The sequence below is a fragment of the Harpegnathos saltator genome, unplaced genomic scaffold, assembly GCF_003227715.2.
Source record: "Harpegnathos saltator strain DR-91 unplaced genomic scaffold, Hsal_v8.6 scaffold814, whole genome shotgun sequence".
NCBI classification, from domain to species: domain Eukaryota; kingdom Metazoa; phylum Arthropoda; class Insecta; order Hymenoptera; family Formicidae; genus Harpegnathos; species Harpegnathos saltator.
The window spans coordinates 1-19,454 of record NW_020230665.1 but is presented as its reverse complement, the minus strand read 5'-3'; the positions used below and the strand labels follow the sequence as shown (position 1 = coordinate 19,454).

General features: G+C 40.5%; 1 protein-coding gene across 1 annotated transcript; it reads right to left on the bottom strand.

Annotated features, from left to right (window-relative positions):
• Positions 1-9,655: 9,655 nt before the first annotated feature.
• On the bottom strand, positions 9,656-11,544 carry LOC112590455 (uncharacterized). The gene is made up of 2 exons (XM_025306933.1): positions 11,216-11,544; positions 9,656-10,908 (listed from the first exon to the last, which is right to left on the bottom strand). The coding sequence occupies exons 1-2, from the start codon at positions 11,310-11,312 to the stop codon at positions 9,656-9,658; spliced, it is 1,350 nt and encodes a 449-aa protein (XP_025162718.1). The 5' UTR covers positions 11,313-11,544.
• Between the last annotated feature and the right edge of the window lie 7,910 nt (positions 11,545-19,454).

The following is a 19,454-nucleotide window of genomic DNA, read 5'->3' as shown; positions in this document are numbered from 1 at the left end:
TTAAATTCTCCGCGCCGAAATTTAGCAAACCATTTTTCCACAGTTCGTTTAGCTGGTGCTTCATCCTGATAAACATCCTGAATGTTTTTTACGGCTGCGGCAACGTTTATTCCCTTCCGAAACTCGTAAAGCATAACATGCCGTAAATGCACCTTATCGATACTCATTTTTAAAGTGATATTTCTCGAAGCAGTTTGTATGAAAACAAATGATTTTTTTTTTACTAACAGCTGAAGACGTCATCTTTCTAACGTTATATAATATGTAGATGGAAATATTAATGACAACACTTTACGACGCTTATAACTCCATCTATTGAAACTCCGCACGAACTTTTGCACTCACCTAATAGATAGCATTTACCTAGATATATAGTAAACATAGTAAAATTATACTAGATTGTAATATTATATTAGCTATATTATATAATAAATTTTGTAAAATTTTACAACATAAAATAAGTTATGCTACTTTTACACATACTGGGTGATTTGTCGATATACAGTTCAATACGATGGATTGTCCATCCGTCGTACTGAACTGTATGTTGATGAAACACCATGTACAAAATAAATTGCTTTAAACAAATTTATTGTAAATCTTTGTAATACCTACCCTAAAATAATCCACCAAATGAATTATATATATATATATATATATATATATCAGGTGTAGTAAAAAGAAATCCATTATTTTTCCAATAGATGGCTTTAGTTATCTGTACCTCGCGTTGTATAAGTCCGATCGGGTTCCACTAGATGGCGTTAGAAAGATGAGATTTCGTACTAAAAAAAACTTTTGTGACAGTTTTGTAATTAGCTGACTCAGTTTTGTTTGAGCGCGCGTCAAAGATGGACACTAGCAAAGAGAAAATACGCTATATTTTACAGTTTTTCTTCGATAAAGGCGAAAACGTAAGCCAGGCGGCTGAAAATGTGAATAGTGTTTATGGTCCTGATACTGTAACAGCCAATCACGCGCAATTTTGGTTTCGTCGATTCCGTTCCGGTAATTTCGATGTCAAAGATGCACCACACACTGGAAGGCCAATTGTCGGAAATATCGATAAAATCATGGACATTGTCGAGTCCGACCGTCATGTAAGCACTGTTTCGATTGCCCAAGAGCTAAAGATTGCATAAAAAACCGTTTGGAACCATTTGAATAAGGCTGGATACAAAAAGAAGCTCGATGTATGGGTGCCACACGAGTTAACGAAAAAAAATCTCATGGACCGAATTTCCATCTGCGAATCGCTGTTGAATCGCAACAAAATCGACCCATTTCTGAAGCGGTTGGTCACTGGTGATGAAAAGTGAATCACTTACAATAACGTCAAGCGAAAACGGTCGTGGTCGAATCGCGGTGAGCCGGCGGAAACGGTGGCCAAGCCAGGATTGACGGCCAGGAAGGTTTTGCAGTGTGTTTGGTGGGATTGGCAGGGAATTATCTACTATGAGCTGCTCCCCTACTGCAAAACTCTTAACTCGGAACTATACTGTCAACAATCGGACCGTCTGAAGGAAGCAATCGCCCAGAAACGGCCAGCTTTGGCCAATAGGAGAGGAATTGTATTCCATCAGGACAACGCCAGGCCACACACATCGATAGTGACTCGCCAAAAGCTCCGGGAGCTTGGTTGGGAGGTTCTTATGCATCCACCTTATAGTCCGGACCTGGCACCAAGTGATTACCATCTGTTCCTGTCCATGGCGAACAATTTTGCTGGTGAAAAATTCGCTTCAAGGGAGGCTTGTGAAAATCGACTGTCTCAATATTTGCCAATAGGGTCGAGGGCTTCTATGAGAGAGGCATAATGAAATTACTTTCAAAATGGCAACAAGTTATCGAACAAAACGGCGCATATTTGACCTAAATCGGATCATTCTAACTATGGTAATTAAAGCCTTCAATTTCATGCAAAAATAATGGATTTCTTTTTACTACACCTGATATATATATATATATGTGTGTGTGTGTGTGTGTATGTGTGTATGTATGTATGTATGTATGTATGTGTGTATATATGTATGTATAAGTATATATATAGATCGTGAAGGAGGCACCGCCAAAAAGTAAAATTTCGTGCCCTATTTCTGCTGCATTTCTGCTGTTACTTTCAAATGGCACGTCGTGTTCGATTTTTGCCCCGTTTCTGCCGTTGTGTTTCAACGGCACGTCGTAAACGATTTCTGCCGTGTTTCTGTCGTCGTGTTTGAACTGCACGTCGTGAACGATTTCTGCAGTGTTTCTGCTGTTACATTCGAACGACGCGTCGTGATCGACTTCTGTCGCGTTTCTGTCATAATGTTCTAACAGCATGTTGTAATTGATTTCTGCCGTTTCTATTTTTATTCGATGATATAACACGTTATTTGTTATATGATGATGATGATGAATCTTTATTGCTCCCCACTTAGTGGGCTTACAATCCTCCCATACAATTTCTCTCTCTCCGCGTCTTCCAGCTTCCTTAACCTATTCTAGCGCCATTCTACCTCCTACCTACACACACACACACGCTGCCCTATCCTGGACTTCCGTTTCCGCTTATATTCTCTCTTGTGGGTACCCCACCCTCTTCTCTCTCCTCCCACCTTTCCCCCTCCCCTCCCACCTTTCCCCCTCCCCTCCCCTCCCTCCCCCTCATCTCCTCTAGCCCTCTCATCCACTCCTCTCCCTCTCCTTCCTCTCCTAACACCCTTCTTACCGCTTCTTGCCAACTTACCCCCTCCCAACTCCATCCCCTTCCACATGTCTCCCATATATGCTCCCATGTCTCCTCCTCCCTCTCACAAACCCTACATCTCCTTTTCTCTTCCTCCTCCCAATACCTCCCCCCTCTCACCTCACTACCTAATCTGAACCGAATTATTCTCTTCCATCTTTCCTTCGTCAACCCCCTCTCCAGATATTTCGGCACTCCTTCCCCTCTTATCTCCTTATACCATACATTATATCCCGACTCTCTTATCTTCCTCCATCTCTCCTCTCTTTGTCTCTCTCTCTCCCTCTCCTCTACCTCCTTATACTCCATCCCTCCCTCTCCTCCCTCTTCTATCCCCCTCACCTTCCTGAACTCCTCGTTGTTTGTTATATTTTCTATATTTCTGTTGTCATACTGTGACAACATATCGTGTTCTATTTCTACTACGCTTGTGCCGCCATTGGTGAAGAAAGTAAGCTGTGATTAGTGTTACGTCCTAGAGGAGGAACGCAACCCTTTCGTTCGCGAGTAAGGCGAACCTCGTTCGTACACGCGTATCAGTGAACGGGTCAGGGACCTGACGGGTCCCTTTACTCGGGCACCGACGTACGACGAGCGGTCCGTTTTTCGGTCAGGGACGCGAATCCCTTTACCGGGGATAGGACCATGAGTTGACTGTTGGAAGGGTATATGTGACTTTGAAATCAATTGGAAAAAGAATGAAATATAAACAGATTTATTAAAATGACTATTATAACAAAATGAATTACGGCGCGGTTTAATACAGTTGAAGAATGTCTGTGTATGTGTATGTGTGTATGTATGAGAAGTGAAAGAAAGGAGGAATAAAAAAAAAATAATAGGTAGGAATATGAGTAAAGAGTTAGTCGGGTGAGGGGGAGCGTGAGTGGTCGGGTGAATTTAGGGGAGTGGATAGTTCGGAGAAGGAAACTGGTGAATAAGATATCGAAGGGGATGAAGGCGGGGACGCGTGTGTAGGAGAAGAAGGCGGAGTACCAGGGGAAAAACGAGGAAGAAGGTAAGGGGATAGGAGTGTAGGATCCGGGTGATAATCAGTTCCTAACGCTATATTAACTATGGCTCGGAGGTAGTGGATCTGAGATGTAAGTTGGTCTGGATCGCTAATATCAAAAACTGCCTCGAACGTTCGGAAAACGTGGTGGAGGGTTATTCCTATGTTGTAATAATGACCCACTAAAAACGGATTTCAATAATATGGGGAATTAATAAGATGGTGGTAGAAAAGGTAGAAGCAAAAAAAAAACAGAACTTACTGCTGACTCCTGTTATCCCGAAGGTGAGCAAAAATAAAATTGTTGTTTGGTAGCTCCTGCTCGGTAGGTTAAGTTGTGCTCGTCCACTCCCTTCCAATTGTCCAATTATGGCACAATAGCACTGATTCTAACTTTTTATTTTTGTCCCCAAAAAAAAAATAAGACAGAGGACGTAAGAGTATGTGTAGTGCCGAAACAAAACCGAAGACGAATTTGAGTCTAAGGACGCGTTTTTACAGGTCTGACTTTTAAATCTAGAATCTATGTGAATCTGCTCTTTTTCCTGTCTCTCAGAATAGAAGTAATGGTAGAAGTAATGGTAGAAGTAGTGTCGCGGAGGCGGATTACCGCGGTTTTTATAGTGATAATCGGAGGCAGAAACTATCAGGGTGGGTAGAGAGATGGCCTTTGAAGAAGGGGTGAATTGGTCTTAGTGGGAAAAAGTCTCAGCCATTAGCAAAGTTAAAAGACATCGTGGGAGGAGACAGTTAGTTTTTGGAGATATGAATATGGAAGGGCTAAAGGGTGGAGCGTGGGTGTCTCATAGTTTTAGGTGGATATATGATTGGCTGAATGAGTTAGGCGCGACAAGCGTGGAGGTGGTGGGTTCTTGAGATAGAGAAATGTATACAAGTGGCCGGCTGGAAAAATCAAAATGCCGTAAATCAAAGGCTGGGATCAAATTTTACGACTATCAGTGAAGTAGGCTTTGTTGGTTGACTGATAGGGCACATATGGTTTTGGATTGGGAAGATGTAAGTTTCAAGTTTTAGAGCAGGAATGCTCTGAGTTGCTTTGTTTCACTGAAGGTTTGTTAGCGCGGAGTTTCAAATTTTTATAGCTGGGACGACGGACACACTTGGCGAACACTATCCAGATATAAACTTTAAACGAAGACGTAGATTTTTACAACAGGGCACTGTTTCATATGGAATTTTCCCGAATCGCCTTTCATTTGGCGCGACGGCTGTTCGCCAGATGGGTCTGTTTCCTAATTTATATTTATATATGTATATATTCCTATTATAGTTATATTAGGAGAATATAAATCCGCGAGAGGAAAGAATTTTTACTAATTAAATCTACAGGACGTAACACCCCCTGCCTTAGACAAATGTTGGGGCCGCCAACATTTGCCTACGTAGTGTATTGTTAAAATCGTATTAATTGTGTGTAATTGAGTGTAGATTGTAATATAGTCGATTTGGTTTCGCAATTAAGATACTCATTTGTAGTGCTGATATGGTCCTTGAGTTTTCACAGGTGTGTTGTTTTATTGCTAGTCAGCGCAAGGTGGCAGGCTTCGGATCCTCTTTCCTTTTTAGTCAGGTAGTTCGTGTTTCGGATTGCAGTATGGTTATCCCTTTTTGCGGTTAGAACCTGCTAGGTTGTCTGCTTAAATATGTTATAAAATAATCTGGAAAAAATACTTCGAGGAGATTGACGCAATTATTCGTAAATCATCTGATAAATATAATTAGAAAGAGCTTAATTATAATAATTCGTGTTTGTTTAGAAGGAGGAAAGAGAAGGCGACCACCAAAACCCCTTCCTTCCTTTTTTCGTCCTTCTATATATATATATATATATATGTATAGAGAAAAAAAAAAATAATATTGAAATAGTATCTTATAAAGAAAAGGGAAATTCAGTGTTATACTTTGTATCATCATTATAAATTATTATAAATATTTTCTTTTCTCTCTTTTTTTTTTTAATATTTTTATTACAAAATTTTTATTTATATATATATTTATTAAAATTATATATATATATATATATAGGGTGGACCATTTTAACCTTTAATGGAGAATAACTCGACCGGTGAGCGAAATAATGAAAAAAGTTTCATACAAAAGTTGTTGGACAAGGAGGGCGACGTATGACCATATCCTTGAATTTGACCTTGACTTTGACCTTAGGGGTTATTTGAAGGTCAAATAACATTTTTTAAATGGAATTGCCTATTTTCGACCCCGGATTTGGAAAGAGCGGGAAATTTTAGAATAGGATATGGTATGATCGATAAGATCAAATGTCATGTTTTGAGGTCATTTCAAAGTCAAAAGGAACTTGTACGTGTATTCATGCGAAAATCGTATCTGTATACGGGGATTTCTAAATTATCTTCTACACTTAGCATTACCCAGAGACAACGACGTGGACGTGGTAGAATTCTGCCTCTTTCGGGGTGCTTGTTTAGAGTGAGTCCCCTTGCCTCTCACTATGCATACTTTGCTATTGTTAATCTAGCTATTCAAAAGGTTTTCGAAAGTTGCACCGTTAGCATTTATGCAATAATTGAGCCTTCTTTGGAAATGGGCCACTGTGCTGAGCAAGACATTTCGTGGAATCGCTTCACAAGCTCATCTTATGCGATTTTCCATATCTTCTCTTGTTGTTGGTTCTTCTCTGAAAACAACTTCTTTCAAATAGCCCCAGAGATAAAAATCGAGTGACGTCAAATCAGGAGAACGAGGAGGCCATGCAATCGGACCCTCTCGACCAATCCATCGGTTCGGGTACCTTTCATATAAAAACCTCCTGACTATACGTGCAAAGTGCGGTGGTGTACCATCCTGTTGGAAGAACATACTTCGCCTGGTTTCCAAGTCTACGTTCTCCAACAAATGAGGCAATTGGTCTGTGAGCAAATCGAGGTATGTATTTGCATTCACAGTACGTTCGAAAAAGAATGGACCGACCAAGTATCCATTAACAATCCCGCACCAGACATTGAGGCTCCAGGGGTGTTGATTGTCAATCGCTCTATTCCAGTGCGGATTGGTATCGGACCAATAATGGCAATTATGCCAGTTCAACTCCCCTGTGTTCTTGAACGTCGCTTCATCGGAAAACATCACAAATCTAAAAAAATTAGGGTCCCGATCGATCTGCTGTAAGGCCCACCGGCAGAACTCGAGGCGTCGATCAAAATCGGCAGATAATAATGTTTGGGTCAAAGTGATATGATAAGCATGGTACTTCCGAGCCTTCAAAATCCGCAAGATTGTGGACTTGTCTATGTGAATGCCGCAGCACTTTACGCTCAGCGCTTTCAGAGAAGACGACATCCGTGTAACGTGACGATCAGAAATTTGACCACGAGGGCACGTACTGGGCAAATGACACGTCAACGTCGTCATCACGAATATGACGAGAATGACGTTCGAGTGCTGACTATTTTGGCATCGGTCTATCTCGATCCTCATATTTCGAGCCGTAGACTGGAGATATCCACAGGAATATCGAAGTCCACAATCTTGCGGATTTTGAAGGCTCGGAAGTACCATGCTTATCATATCACTTTGACCCAAACATTATTACCTGCCGATTTTGATCGACGCCTCGAGTTCTGCCGGTGGGTCTTACAGCAGATCGATCGGGACCCTAATTTTTTTAGATTTGTGATGTTTTCCGATGAAGCGACGTTCAAGAACACAGGGGAGTTGAACCGGCATAATTGCCATTATTGGTCCGATACCAATCCGCACTGGCATAGAGCGATTGACAATCAACACCCCTGGAGCCTCAATGTCTGGTGCGGGATTGTTAATGGATACTTGGTCGGTCCATTCTTTTTCGAACGTACTGTGAATGCAAATACGTACCTCGATTTGCTCACAGACCAATTGCCTCATTTGTTGGAGAACGTAGACTTGGAAACCAGGCGAAGGATGTTCTTCCAACAGGATGGTACACCACCGCACTTTGCACGTATAGTCAGGAGGTTTTTATATGAAAGGTACCCGAACCGATGGATTGGTCGAGAGGGTCCGATTGCATGGCCTCCTCGTTCTCCTGATTTGACGTCACTCGATTTTTATCTCTGGGGCTATTTGAAAGAAGTTGTTTTCAGAGAAGAACCAACAACAAGAGAAGATATGGAAAATCGCATAAGACGAGCTTGTGAAGCGATTCCACGAAATGTCTTGCTCAGCACAGTGGCCCATTTCCAAAGAAGGCTCAATTATTGCATAAATGCTAACGGTGCAACTTTCGAAAACCTTTTGAATAGCTAGATTAACAATAGCAAAGTATGCATAGTGAGAGGCAAGGGGACTCACTCTAAACAAGCACCCCGAAGAGGCAGAATTCTACCACGTCCACGTCGTTGTCTCTGGGTAATGCTAAGTGTAGAAGATAATTTAGAAATCCCCGTATACAGATACGATTTTCGCATGAATACACGTACAAGTTCCTTTTGACTTTGAAATGACCTCAAAACATGACATTTGATCTTATCGATCATACCATACCCTATTCTAAAATTTCCCGCTCTTTCCAAATCCGGGGTCGAAAATAGGCAATTCCATTTAAAAAATGTTATTTGACCTTCAAATAACCCCTAAGGTCAAAGTCGAGATCAAATTCAAGGATATGGTCATACGTCCCCCTCCTTGTCCAACAACTTTTGTATGAAACTTTTTTCATTATTTTGCTCACCGGTCGAGTTATTCTCCATTAAAGGTTAAAATGGTTCACCCTGTATATATATTTTTTTTTTTTTTATGATGTATAATACGATATATAGTATAAATGCATGTGGTGCGTAATACAATATATATATGTAACATAAGAATATGTGTTAGTGTATAAAAGCATAAAAGTATGTAAAGTGTACGAGTATATAAAAGTACAAAAGTATATAAGCATATAAGAGTATATAAAAATATATATATATATGAATATATAAAAAAAAGGATATATAAAAGAAAGATATATATATATATATATATGAAAGTATATAATAGGTATTATTATAAGAGTATATATTCCTTATATTGAGGGAAATGGCCTGTAATTTTCGTTTGTTTCTATAGCGAGGTTTATCGCTACTAGGTCCCTTTTCAAGTCCGCGAGTCCTATTTGTCCAGGCCGTTCTAAATAGAGGTCAATGTCTGCCCCTGTTTTCCCTCCAGGTCGCTTGATCACCATGTAACCTATTTCGTTTTCGGCAAGTAGTTTGGTAATCTCTATTGTCTTTTTAGGCCAGCGGGCCGCAGATTCTACGGATCTAACCCCGTGTAGTCCACAGCCTATAGCCTGCCATGCCATTAAGTGGTATCGTTGCGGTAGGTTGTACAATTGTGTAATTGGTTTTTTAATGATGCGTCCCCAATCACCCAGGGCAGTAGAACTACCGACATGGGTAATGGTTCCGCGATACCACTCGCCGCAATCTTTTACTGCCACGACGAGTCCAGTTTTGACTGCGTGCGGAAACATGTGGTACTTCTTCGCGTGTCGTTCCATCTTCCATTTGATCTCGGCTTGTAATTCCGAGACTTCTTCCCGGTTGAACTGGAGTTGTACCCAGAAGAGTGTGGGAGATTCCACGTGGGTGACATATACTGGAAGTCGCCCACGGCACAATTTCTCCGTGTTGATATGTTCTATTGCCATTTCTGCTAAATTGATAACAGTGAAAAAGAAATAATGAGGCTTGCAACGATTGACCTTTATGGTTTGAGAGTGAGAGAGTAAGTAGTAGTCTCCTTTTGAGGGAGTGAAGGACGAAGACTATGATATCCAGTGCTAGTGGTAGGATGTGGTTCGGTGGTAATAGGAGGATTACTAGATCCACCATTGAGTTCTTGTAACTCGGTGAAATCTTTATTGATTTTGGTGGTCTTCTTCCCGCCGATTAGAATTAATAATTGTGTAAGAGAGCTCCTATTAAATAACAGGAACACCCATATATTGAGTGTAGTGCTAAACCATGTAAAATGGTGTCCAGTAATAGTTTAATAAACCGAAAAATAAGGAAGATTCCCATTATTCCAGCACTAATGTTGCCGAAAATCAAAAATCGTCCCCAGATTTTGTTCCAAGTTGAAGTGGCTAGTTTTTCTAATGAAGCTTCGTCTAGAAGGTTTGTAAATGATCCTCCATGGATCGTAGCGCTGTGGCCCATCATTGCTCGAGCCATTGTATTGAGAACGGCAGGTCGTTCTGCTGGGAATAAGATGTGATCTTTGAATTCGTCGAGATCCGATTGGCTGTAAATGCCGCTGGTGGCCAGTGCTCTAGGACTGGTGTATTTCCATTCTGGTTTAGTCATAGGTTTCAAAGTTGTTGGCGGAATGGATTTTATCGGATTTGGCATCATTTTGTACCAATCTTCTCCTAATTGGTACATCACAGGTGCCAAGGGGTTGCAGTTGACCTGTGTTCCTTGGCGAAGCAGTAAGTGAGTTTGTGGTGCTAAATAATATGTTTCATTTTCTCTTATTACCGGAAGTTGAGTATAGCAGTTGAGCGTTCGAGCTACTTGAACTTCCACTGGTACACATTTAATGATGTGTATTACTTCTCCGGCTAATATCGAAGTATAACCTGATGCTTTCATGAAATGATATACAAATATATCTGGAGATTGAGTTGCTATCGCCAGTGCGTTCTGTAGCATTTTCTGCTCGAGATAGCATTGCTGATATAACATATTCCTGTAAAGCTGATTTAATTGTGCTCGGAAATGTTTTTCTACATACACGAATTTGGAGTTCATATATGTAAAGATATCTGTGTTTGCCGGGTTGTGTATCTTTTTGAAGATACTCAGGTCAGTGAAGGTTTCAAAGATAAACAGTTTCGGGTGCTCCGTTTTTACTAAGGGGTAACCGCAGGCCTTTACCTCGTCTCTACTTGCTAGAGCGAAGGTAGTATCCTGTGTAGTAATAGAATATACCGTTTGGGATCCGGCATCAGTGCTGTCTTGCATTTTGATAGCGTATCCGTCGAATAAAACTCCATAACTGCTCCCTTTGCATGAATCATCTGGTATGGTATCCCAATAAGTATTTCCTCCTTCGATATCGACGCAATGTGCGGCTTTTAATTCGCAATAAACCCCTGATCTGAGCACCACTTGATTGGCGTTAAGTTTTACCGTTGCACTGTATTCTTGTAATGTAATCTTTACATTCGCTAATACTACAACGCTTGTCCAGCTTCCATAATCGTCGGTGAAAGCGCTTCCATAACATGTACCGTCATTTTCAACTTTTCCCGCCAAAGTTACTGGCCTACTTATAGTTTGATTAATTTTTAGTTCTGATATATATGTGGTTCCTAGTCTAGCTGTGCTATGCCAGTGCATATGTAAGCATTCTTGACGAGACGTTTCCTGAATATATGCGTATTTGCCATTTGCTACGTTCATAGTATGAGAGTGCATTCCACATCTTCTTACAATACGATCTATTTCCACCTTGCATTGTCTTACCATTACAGAATGGAAATCGTTGGCTTGCAATAATTGCAATTTTAATTTGGTGGAGTTGACCTTCTGTGGCGGTATGTCGCATTCTTCGATAGTGAGAAGCGATACGGTGGTTATGTTGGATGAAGCTGAACCGCAATCATATCCGATTATTCCCTTGATAGCGGGAAGATATAAGGTGAGAATAAGCAGAATGATCCCACGATGCATCTGAAATTGTGATTATCCTAATCATTAAACTTTATTCTTGTTTACTGGAATGATGTAAGATATCCGAAGTCTATTAGGATGAACGATACGGCTGTTCTTTTGCAATTTGATTCTGAAGTTATTTCTGTTTATTATCTCTAGTACTTCGTGTGGCCCAGTGTATTGATCTCCGAATTTTCCGGGTTTAGGTCCCTTTAATAAGAAGACATAATCTCCTGGTTTAAAAGTCTGAGGATTAATTTTTTTATCGTAATAGCCCTTAGATTTTACTTTAGCGTCAGTCAAATTGTCATTTGCTTGTAATTGCATTTTGTGTAATCGAGTAAATAGTTGTATCAAGTAATCATCATATGTTTTTATTTTGTCGTTTTCGAGTAATGGTTCGTTTGACGGCATTCTCGCGGGTCTACCGAAAACTAATTCGTATGGTGTGTGTTTAGTGCCTTCATGTATGCAAGTATTGTAATTTTGTATTGCTAAGTCTACCCATTCATCCCATTCCTTTTCATTGGTTGCGTATTGTTTCAAATATTCTCCTAGTGCGTGGTGAGATCTTTCCAAGGAACCATTTGATTGTGGATGGAAGGCAGTTGTACGAAACCTTCGTATTCTGTAGTATTTTGCTACTTTCCTTATTAGATCGCTGGTGAAATTTCTTCCTTGGTCGGTGAGCACAGCTTTAGGTGGTCCAAAAATAGCGATAAATCTCTTCACAAATTTATCGGCTATTGTTGCAGCAGTTTGATCCGGTAATGGTACGGCTAAGCTGAATTTACTTAGTTGATCTTGCATTGTGAGAATATATTCGTTACCATTTTTAGTACGTGGTAATGGTCCTACTATATCCATGGCAATTTTATCGAATGTCCATCCTGGAGTATCCGTTATTACCATAGGTTGTTTAGTTTTTACTCGGACCAATTTCTTTAACTGGCATTGCAGACATTGTCGAATATGACGTCGGACATCTGATTTCAGATTTTCCCAATAATAATTCTGACGAATTCTGTTGTATGTTTTAGTTACTCCTTTGTGACCTCCTACTGGAGTGCAATGCATTTCCTGAAGTATTGCTTCGCGTATATCTTCTGGTGGATATTTGATCAAGCCTTTGCAAATAATTATTCGTATGGCTGAATCCAAGAATCCTGTCTGAAATTTAGTTTTGATATCGTTCTATGGTACATTCAGAATATATTCGCTCTTGGCTACACTTATACTTGCGAGATTCATACTCTCAGCAGTCTGCAAATTGATTATTGCTTGTGTTATATTTTTTAATATCATAGTTGGGTCTTCCTTCTGATCTTCGTTAATCGGTAATATAATGTGATACCTCTTGTTTCTTTTTATAAATTTTGCGATGCTTATTGATAGATTTGTAACTTTCGGCATTTCTTGTCTTTCGAATAATTTATTTCCTCCATCATCCACAGGATTCCCTGAGATATATGTAAAATATAGCAAATTATCTTTGCGTAGGAAATGTAAATCTCTGGAGTCTATCAAATTGCTTTCTTTGCTTTGTGATTTCGTATTAATTGTTGCAAGTGGTTCGCAGTCATTGTCTTCTTCGTCCGTGTCCTCAAGTAGAGGTTTCGGCGGTAGGTTTTGTTTCTTCGGTTTTACGACCTCTTCATATGGTTCGGCTGTTTTGGTCAGCTGTTTCGCTCGACTTCGGGTCATAATAGCCCGAGAGGCTTCGGTAGGTCCCTGTGCAGAATCCCTGTATTCAGTATTCGTAGGTCCAGGCATATGGACCAAGGCCTCCACTGTTTGTGTTTTTGGAAATTCCATTGTTTCTCCGTCGGTCAGTGGCGAAATATTCTCGAGAGAGTCTACAGTCAGTGCGCGGTCGTCGGAAGGATGCGTGTCGCGAACGTTCTCCTCGGTTGATTCCTCGATATGTGGGTGATCATTTGTGAGATGTCCTTCGTGACCGTCTTCTTCGTGTGATTCTTCAATGTCGCTATCTTCTTCAAGAAGGCGTTGGATAATTTCTGCATCCTTTGGATCTGTTCGGAACTAGCCCGAACATATGATAGTTCCGGAGAGCTGGCTGGAAGTACGGGATCGCAGAGCGACGTCCGCCTGCGTCTAGGCTCGCTCGAGTCCGCTCGGTGACCGTCCGGTCGTCCTGATCAAAGGCCGGGGCCTCGTAAGGCGACCACAGACCCTGCTGATCAGGCAACGTCGCGCGCCGACTGGGCCATGCCCAGGGACGGCGGCGAGAACAAGAGAGAAGAAGCACGCGCACGTGCCGACGTAAAGTGACACGCAGTGTAAACGCAATGGACGCAATAAACGCAGTAGTAACGCAGAAAAGAATAACGCAGAAGAACCTAAACATAGCTATATACAAGCGAAATAACGTCCCGCTTACGCTTACGCAAGTCCCGCAGGACACACGTCCGTGACGTCAACGGTGCGCGGCACCCGAAGCACGCCAAGGACGTGCAACGAAACGACCTCCGTCGTTTCGGATGGCCTGCCCTTCCGGGCGTAATGGCCAATAGCCAGCCACGGTCCCGAGGACGCGTGGGAAACGGAGCTCCGAGAGCTCCGGCTCGCAGGACGACCAAGTCGCTCCTGCGAGAAAGCCAAGTTCCCAATGGACACTTGGACGAAGGAGCGCGAACGCTCTAGGACTGCGACCGAGCCGCTTCAAAACCGCCAAGGTCCCCTACGGACACTTGGGCAATAAGGGAGCTCGAAGCTCCGAGGAGACGGTCGAGTCGCTCCTAAGATCACGGCAACGCCGTGAGTCCGAGATCACAAACGAGATTCGAACCATTTGCCTCAACCCAGCAGGGTGTATCGGCGCCACCTTCAACTCAGCAGAGTCTATAGAGCAGTGGTTCGAATCTGAACGAAATACCGATCGCCCTAGGAAGCGGCGTCAGTAATCACCAGTACACGATGCACTAACGCGTAGCACTACTTGCTACCTAAACTGGCCAGGCAGAAGACAAAACAAGGCAAGGACCAGGCATCGCGCGCCTGGTTATATATCCGAGCGGTCGAATCTTGCCGCGGGCAGCGGAATCGCGTGCCGCGCCGTGTAGCGGCCGCGGTTGGACCTAGTGGGGGTCCCGCGCGCTCGCTCGCGAGAACCCGAGTCCCCGCCGCCAGCGAGAATGTCCCGGGCACCAGGCCGCCCGCCTTGCAGCGTTGACTCGCACCGATTTTCCGTACGGCATCACGTGCCGTACGGAACAGGATCATTTGGATTTAATTTGCTTCTTGTATTTATCATCTTGCAATCCTTTGAAGGTGAGTCAATAGGATTCCGTGACAATGCATCCGCATTTATATTAGTTTTCCCGGCCTTATAAACTACATAATCATACTCAGATAATTTCAATCTCCATCGAAGTATTCGCATGTTCGCATCCTGAGCGTTCTTAAACCACATTAGAGGTTTATGATCTGTTACAAGAGTGAATTTTCTTCCGTATAAATACGGTCTAAAATGCTTAACACAATATATTATTGCTAAAGCTTCCTTTTTGTAAGTATCATATTTTATTTCATTCTCACTCAGGGTATGAGATGCGTAAGCTATAGGTCGATCCTTATTAATAACTCCTTGAGATAGAATTCCGCCTATGGCATAACCGGATGCGTCGGTTGTTAAAATAAATGATTTTGAGAAATCGGGGTATTGCAGCACAGGTTCCTTACATAATTCGTTCTTTAGTATTGTGAATGATTGTTGTTGTTCTAATCCCATTGGAAAGGTATTTCCTTTTTTAATAGTTGTGTTAAAGGTCTTGATAATTTAGAAAATTCAGGAATAAATCTCCTGTAGTACCCCGCTAATCCCAAAAATTGTTTAATATTTCTTGGTGTTTTTGGTATTGGAAATTCGTGTACAGCTTCTAGTTTTTTAGGATCCGGTTTCACTCCTCCATTGCTAATCACATGACCTAAATAATTGACTTCTCTGCGTAAAAATTGACATTTATCGGGTTGTAATTTTAAATTAGCTTCTTTGAGTCGTTGCATTAATTTTTCGAATTTATGTTTGTGTTCTTCTAGAGATGATGCGTATACTACAATATCATCCAAGTAAACAAATGCTTCCTGTCCTTGTATTCCCGATAAAACGATGTCCATTAATCGCTGAAAAGTTGCAGGAGCATTTTTAAACCGAAAGGCATACGATTAAACTCATAATGTCCAAAAGGTGTGGGTAAACGCGGTTTTATGTCTATCGCGAGGATCCATTTCAATTTGATGGAATCCTGAAGCTAAATCAAATACAGAAAATTATTGAGCTCCACCGAGTTTGATCTAGGATGTCGATTATATTAGGTAACGGATAAGCGTCTCCAATAGTTTTATCATTTAATAAACGAAAATCCAATACCATACACCATCGCTTATTGCCCAATTGATCTGCCTTTTTGGGTACAATCCAAATTGGAGTATTATACGGCGATTAAGAAGGCCGAATAATACTATTGGCTAATAGTTCTTGTACTTGTTTGTCAATTTCTTGTTTGTGAATTTGAGGAAATCTATATTGTTTTGTATTAATTGGATATTCGTCTATAGTCGGTATGCAATGTTGCAGTACGTGCGTCGAAGTCAGTTGTTCTCCAGGCAAATAGAAGCAATCTTGATGAGATTGTATTAATGCAATTATGCTACTAGTTTCGTTTTATTTAAATGGTTAAAATCCATTAGGTCAAATAGTCTGTCTAATCGTTCGTCATCATGGTTGTCGCTTGAATTTGGAGAACGTTTGTATGCAACTTTGAATTAATGAAATTGTTATTGAGATAAGTGGCAGTGTCTATAGCGCACTGTTGTTTTGTTCCGTCGTATCGTTGAGACGTGTCAATGTTTCGTCCGTTCGTCAAGAAATCGGCTGCTGCAGGCTTTCCAGCATTTGTAGTTGAGACTGGGAGAGCTAGAACTGTCGTATTGTTATTAGAAGCGTGATTACATTTAAATTCAATTGCATTATTTTGGTCGGAAGATTGTAAAGATTCCTGGTTACGAGGGAAAATTGAAAGATCAATTACTGGCACACAGTTAGCATCATTTATAATATTTTCATTTCTATCTGTATAATTCTCATTGCATTTTTTAATTTTTTGAGTTTTAACATTTTCATAGGAAGCCTTAAATACTCCCTCTTGAGTTTCATTAAATTTTGTACATATCTTTTCAGTTACATTTGAGAAATTATATTCTGGATAATACGATTGTATCTTATCGTGTGACTCTTCTTCGATAATATATATACTTTCATTAGTTTTTAGAGTATTTTCCTTAGAGTTATTATATATTTCAAGAGATTTTTCCTCCTGGTTACCCACTTTCTCCCTTGGACGAGGAATCTGGAAATTGTCCCCTTGGTCGGGAGGATCGTGGTTTGGATAGGAGAATTGGGAATTTTTCCTTGAAATCTTATCTAAGTCTTTGCCTAATCCTACAAGAAGAGTCGATTCGAACATTTTTTGTTGATTAATTTTTCTTTTTGTTTAATAGGAGCATGGAAGGTCGCTCCTTGCTTCTTATTCTGAATTTTCGTCACTAGGCGGGGAAGTTGAGATTGATTCCCCTTTTCAAAATTTTTGTTTTCAACATTTCTTGATTCGACAGGGGTTGCGAGATTTTCCTCCGGTGAGTTAATATGTATATAATTAAATGTACCTTGGCCGTCGCATGATGCCGCATTTCGTGGTTCTCTTTCTTCGCGGTCAAGAATATATTCCCCTTTATCTTTAGGTTTTTCGTTATCTCTATTATTCTCAATATTTCCATCTTTAATATCGTTATCCTTCTCGTTATCCTTTAAAATCGCGGGTCGTATATTGATAGTTGGTATTAATATTTCTATCTCAGTATCCAAAGAATTAATTACGTTAGTGTAAGCCTTACCGTCAATATTCTTTATTAAGCCGGTTGATTCTACTTCTACACCTTTTCCTATAGTTATCTTGGGTAAATATCCCTCTTTAATATGCGGATTTCCGATGCGCACGAAAAACAATGCTTTAGAGTGCGCAGGAATTATTACAGATTCTTGTGAATAAAAAGGAATTTTAGTGGTTAAGACTTCTAAGTGACCTTTTGAATAATCAATTTTAGCTTTAGTTTGTTGAAAAAAATCGTTGCCTAATATCCCACAAGATTGAATAGGAAAATCATCGGAAATTACATGAAAGTCAACAGGAATTCCCAAAATTATCTTAGTAATTTTTCCGATAGTGTACACGGGTGAATTATTAATTCCGTTTAATTTTAATATATGCGTTGAATCTAAGTCTGGAGTTCCTGAAATGCGAGCTTCTTAATAAGGTTGGGTCCCGATCCTGTATCTAACATGAAAGTTTCAAAATAACTATTTCCATTTAAACTTAACTGAACAGTAGGCACGCAGCTTTCTTTATTCAAATTAATTTCTACCGGTCTAATTATTGGAGCTCGATTATTGTGTTTTCTGTTAGTGCAGTCATCACTGGGCGCCCCGATCCGTCGGCTCCCCGGTTCGCGCCCGCCGTCGGGACCCTTGAAAGTTCCCCTTATTATTTTCGATTCTCAAAATGCAATTTTCTATTGTGTGCCCCGTTTCCTTGCAATATCTACATTGATTTGCTAAATCTTGTGTTGTAGAGTTGGAAGTATTTTCCGATGACCGATTTTCGCGACAATTACGAGCACTATGTCCCGTTCTATTGCAGATTTGACAAATAATTTGGATGTTATTTCTCGGAGAATTTCTATTAATAACTTGTCTTTCTCTACATTGAGATGCTTGATGTCCACGTCGCCCGCACCATTGACATACTTCGTTATTTAGGAATATTATTCCGATTAGGATTTGAATAACAATTCTTCGCGTTATGACCTGGTTTATTGCACATTTGACAAATAATATTAGTAAAATTAGAGGAATTACCTCTTACAATCTCTAGAGACGTGACCAGGTCTCTGGCAATTTTGGCATATAACCTGCTGATTATTAAGTGAACGGCAATTTTGAGCAGTATGACCGGGTTTAGAGCATATTTGGCATGAGACGAAATCGCTTTGTACAATTTTTACCGGCTTTTGTCCGATAGTTTCTCGGAATCTACATTTATCTGCACTATGGCCCCGTTTTTTGCAAATTTGGCAGACTAAGATTTCGGTCCCCAAGGATCTTGTTGTATTTTGTAATATTAGGTTACATTTATCTGCTGTGTGACCGGATTTTTTTACATATTTGACATAAATCTGTATTGACTTGAAAACCTTGCAACCACGTATTTCGAAAATATCCCGTAATTCTTTTTCAATTCTTAAAGCTTCTTCTACAGTTGCGGTTACATCTAAATTTCTGGCAATTCTTTGCTCTATTTCAGGCTTCAGCCCTCTGATGAAACTGTGAACCAATTCATTTTCTAATGATGTTTTATAAGAGCGATCTATTGCTCCGTTATTCGTGGTTCGGTGTGCCTCTAATATACGTTTGCCTATTGCTTTCGTTCTGTTTGCATATTGTGAGTACCGTTTCATCGGCCCGTTGGTAATTTCGTCCTAATTCAACTTGTAATTGCATTAAGCTTTTAGAAGAGCCGTATACATGTTTCAAAAAATTTGTTTTAACTGGATTAATCCGCGAGAAATCCTGGTCTTGTACAGAATGACGAGCGTCGCCAGTTTAGTATCTAGTTTGAATTATTTTAGTTCAAATATTTTTCGTTTTTCGGGCGGTAACATGGACTTTGCTAATTCGCATCCTTCTATAAAATATTCTACAGGTAGATTTTGACCATCACAAAGAAAGGAACAGCCTCTACGGCATATCGGTAAAGTAGCGGAAGAGTTATTTGTTACTACGTTATCGTTCATGGTTTCTGTGGTTGTAATAAGTTCTAAATTAGATTGTTCTCTATGATTGCTTTGTTCCGTAAGATCTTTTACCGTAAGTTTACTGCTGGGATCAATTTCACTTATCTGTGACAACCAGACGGAAAGAATATAAGGAATTTATTCAAAAGATTTATACCGCGTAGAT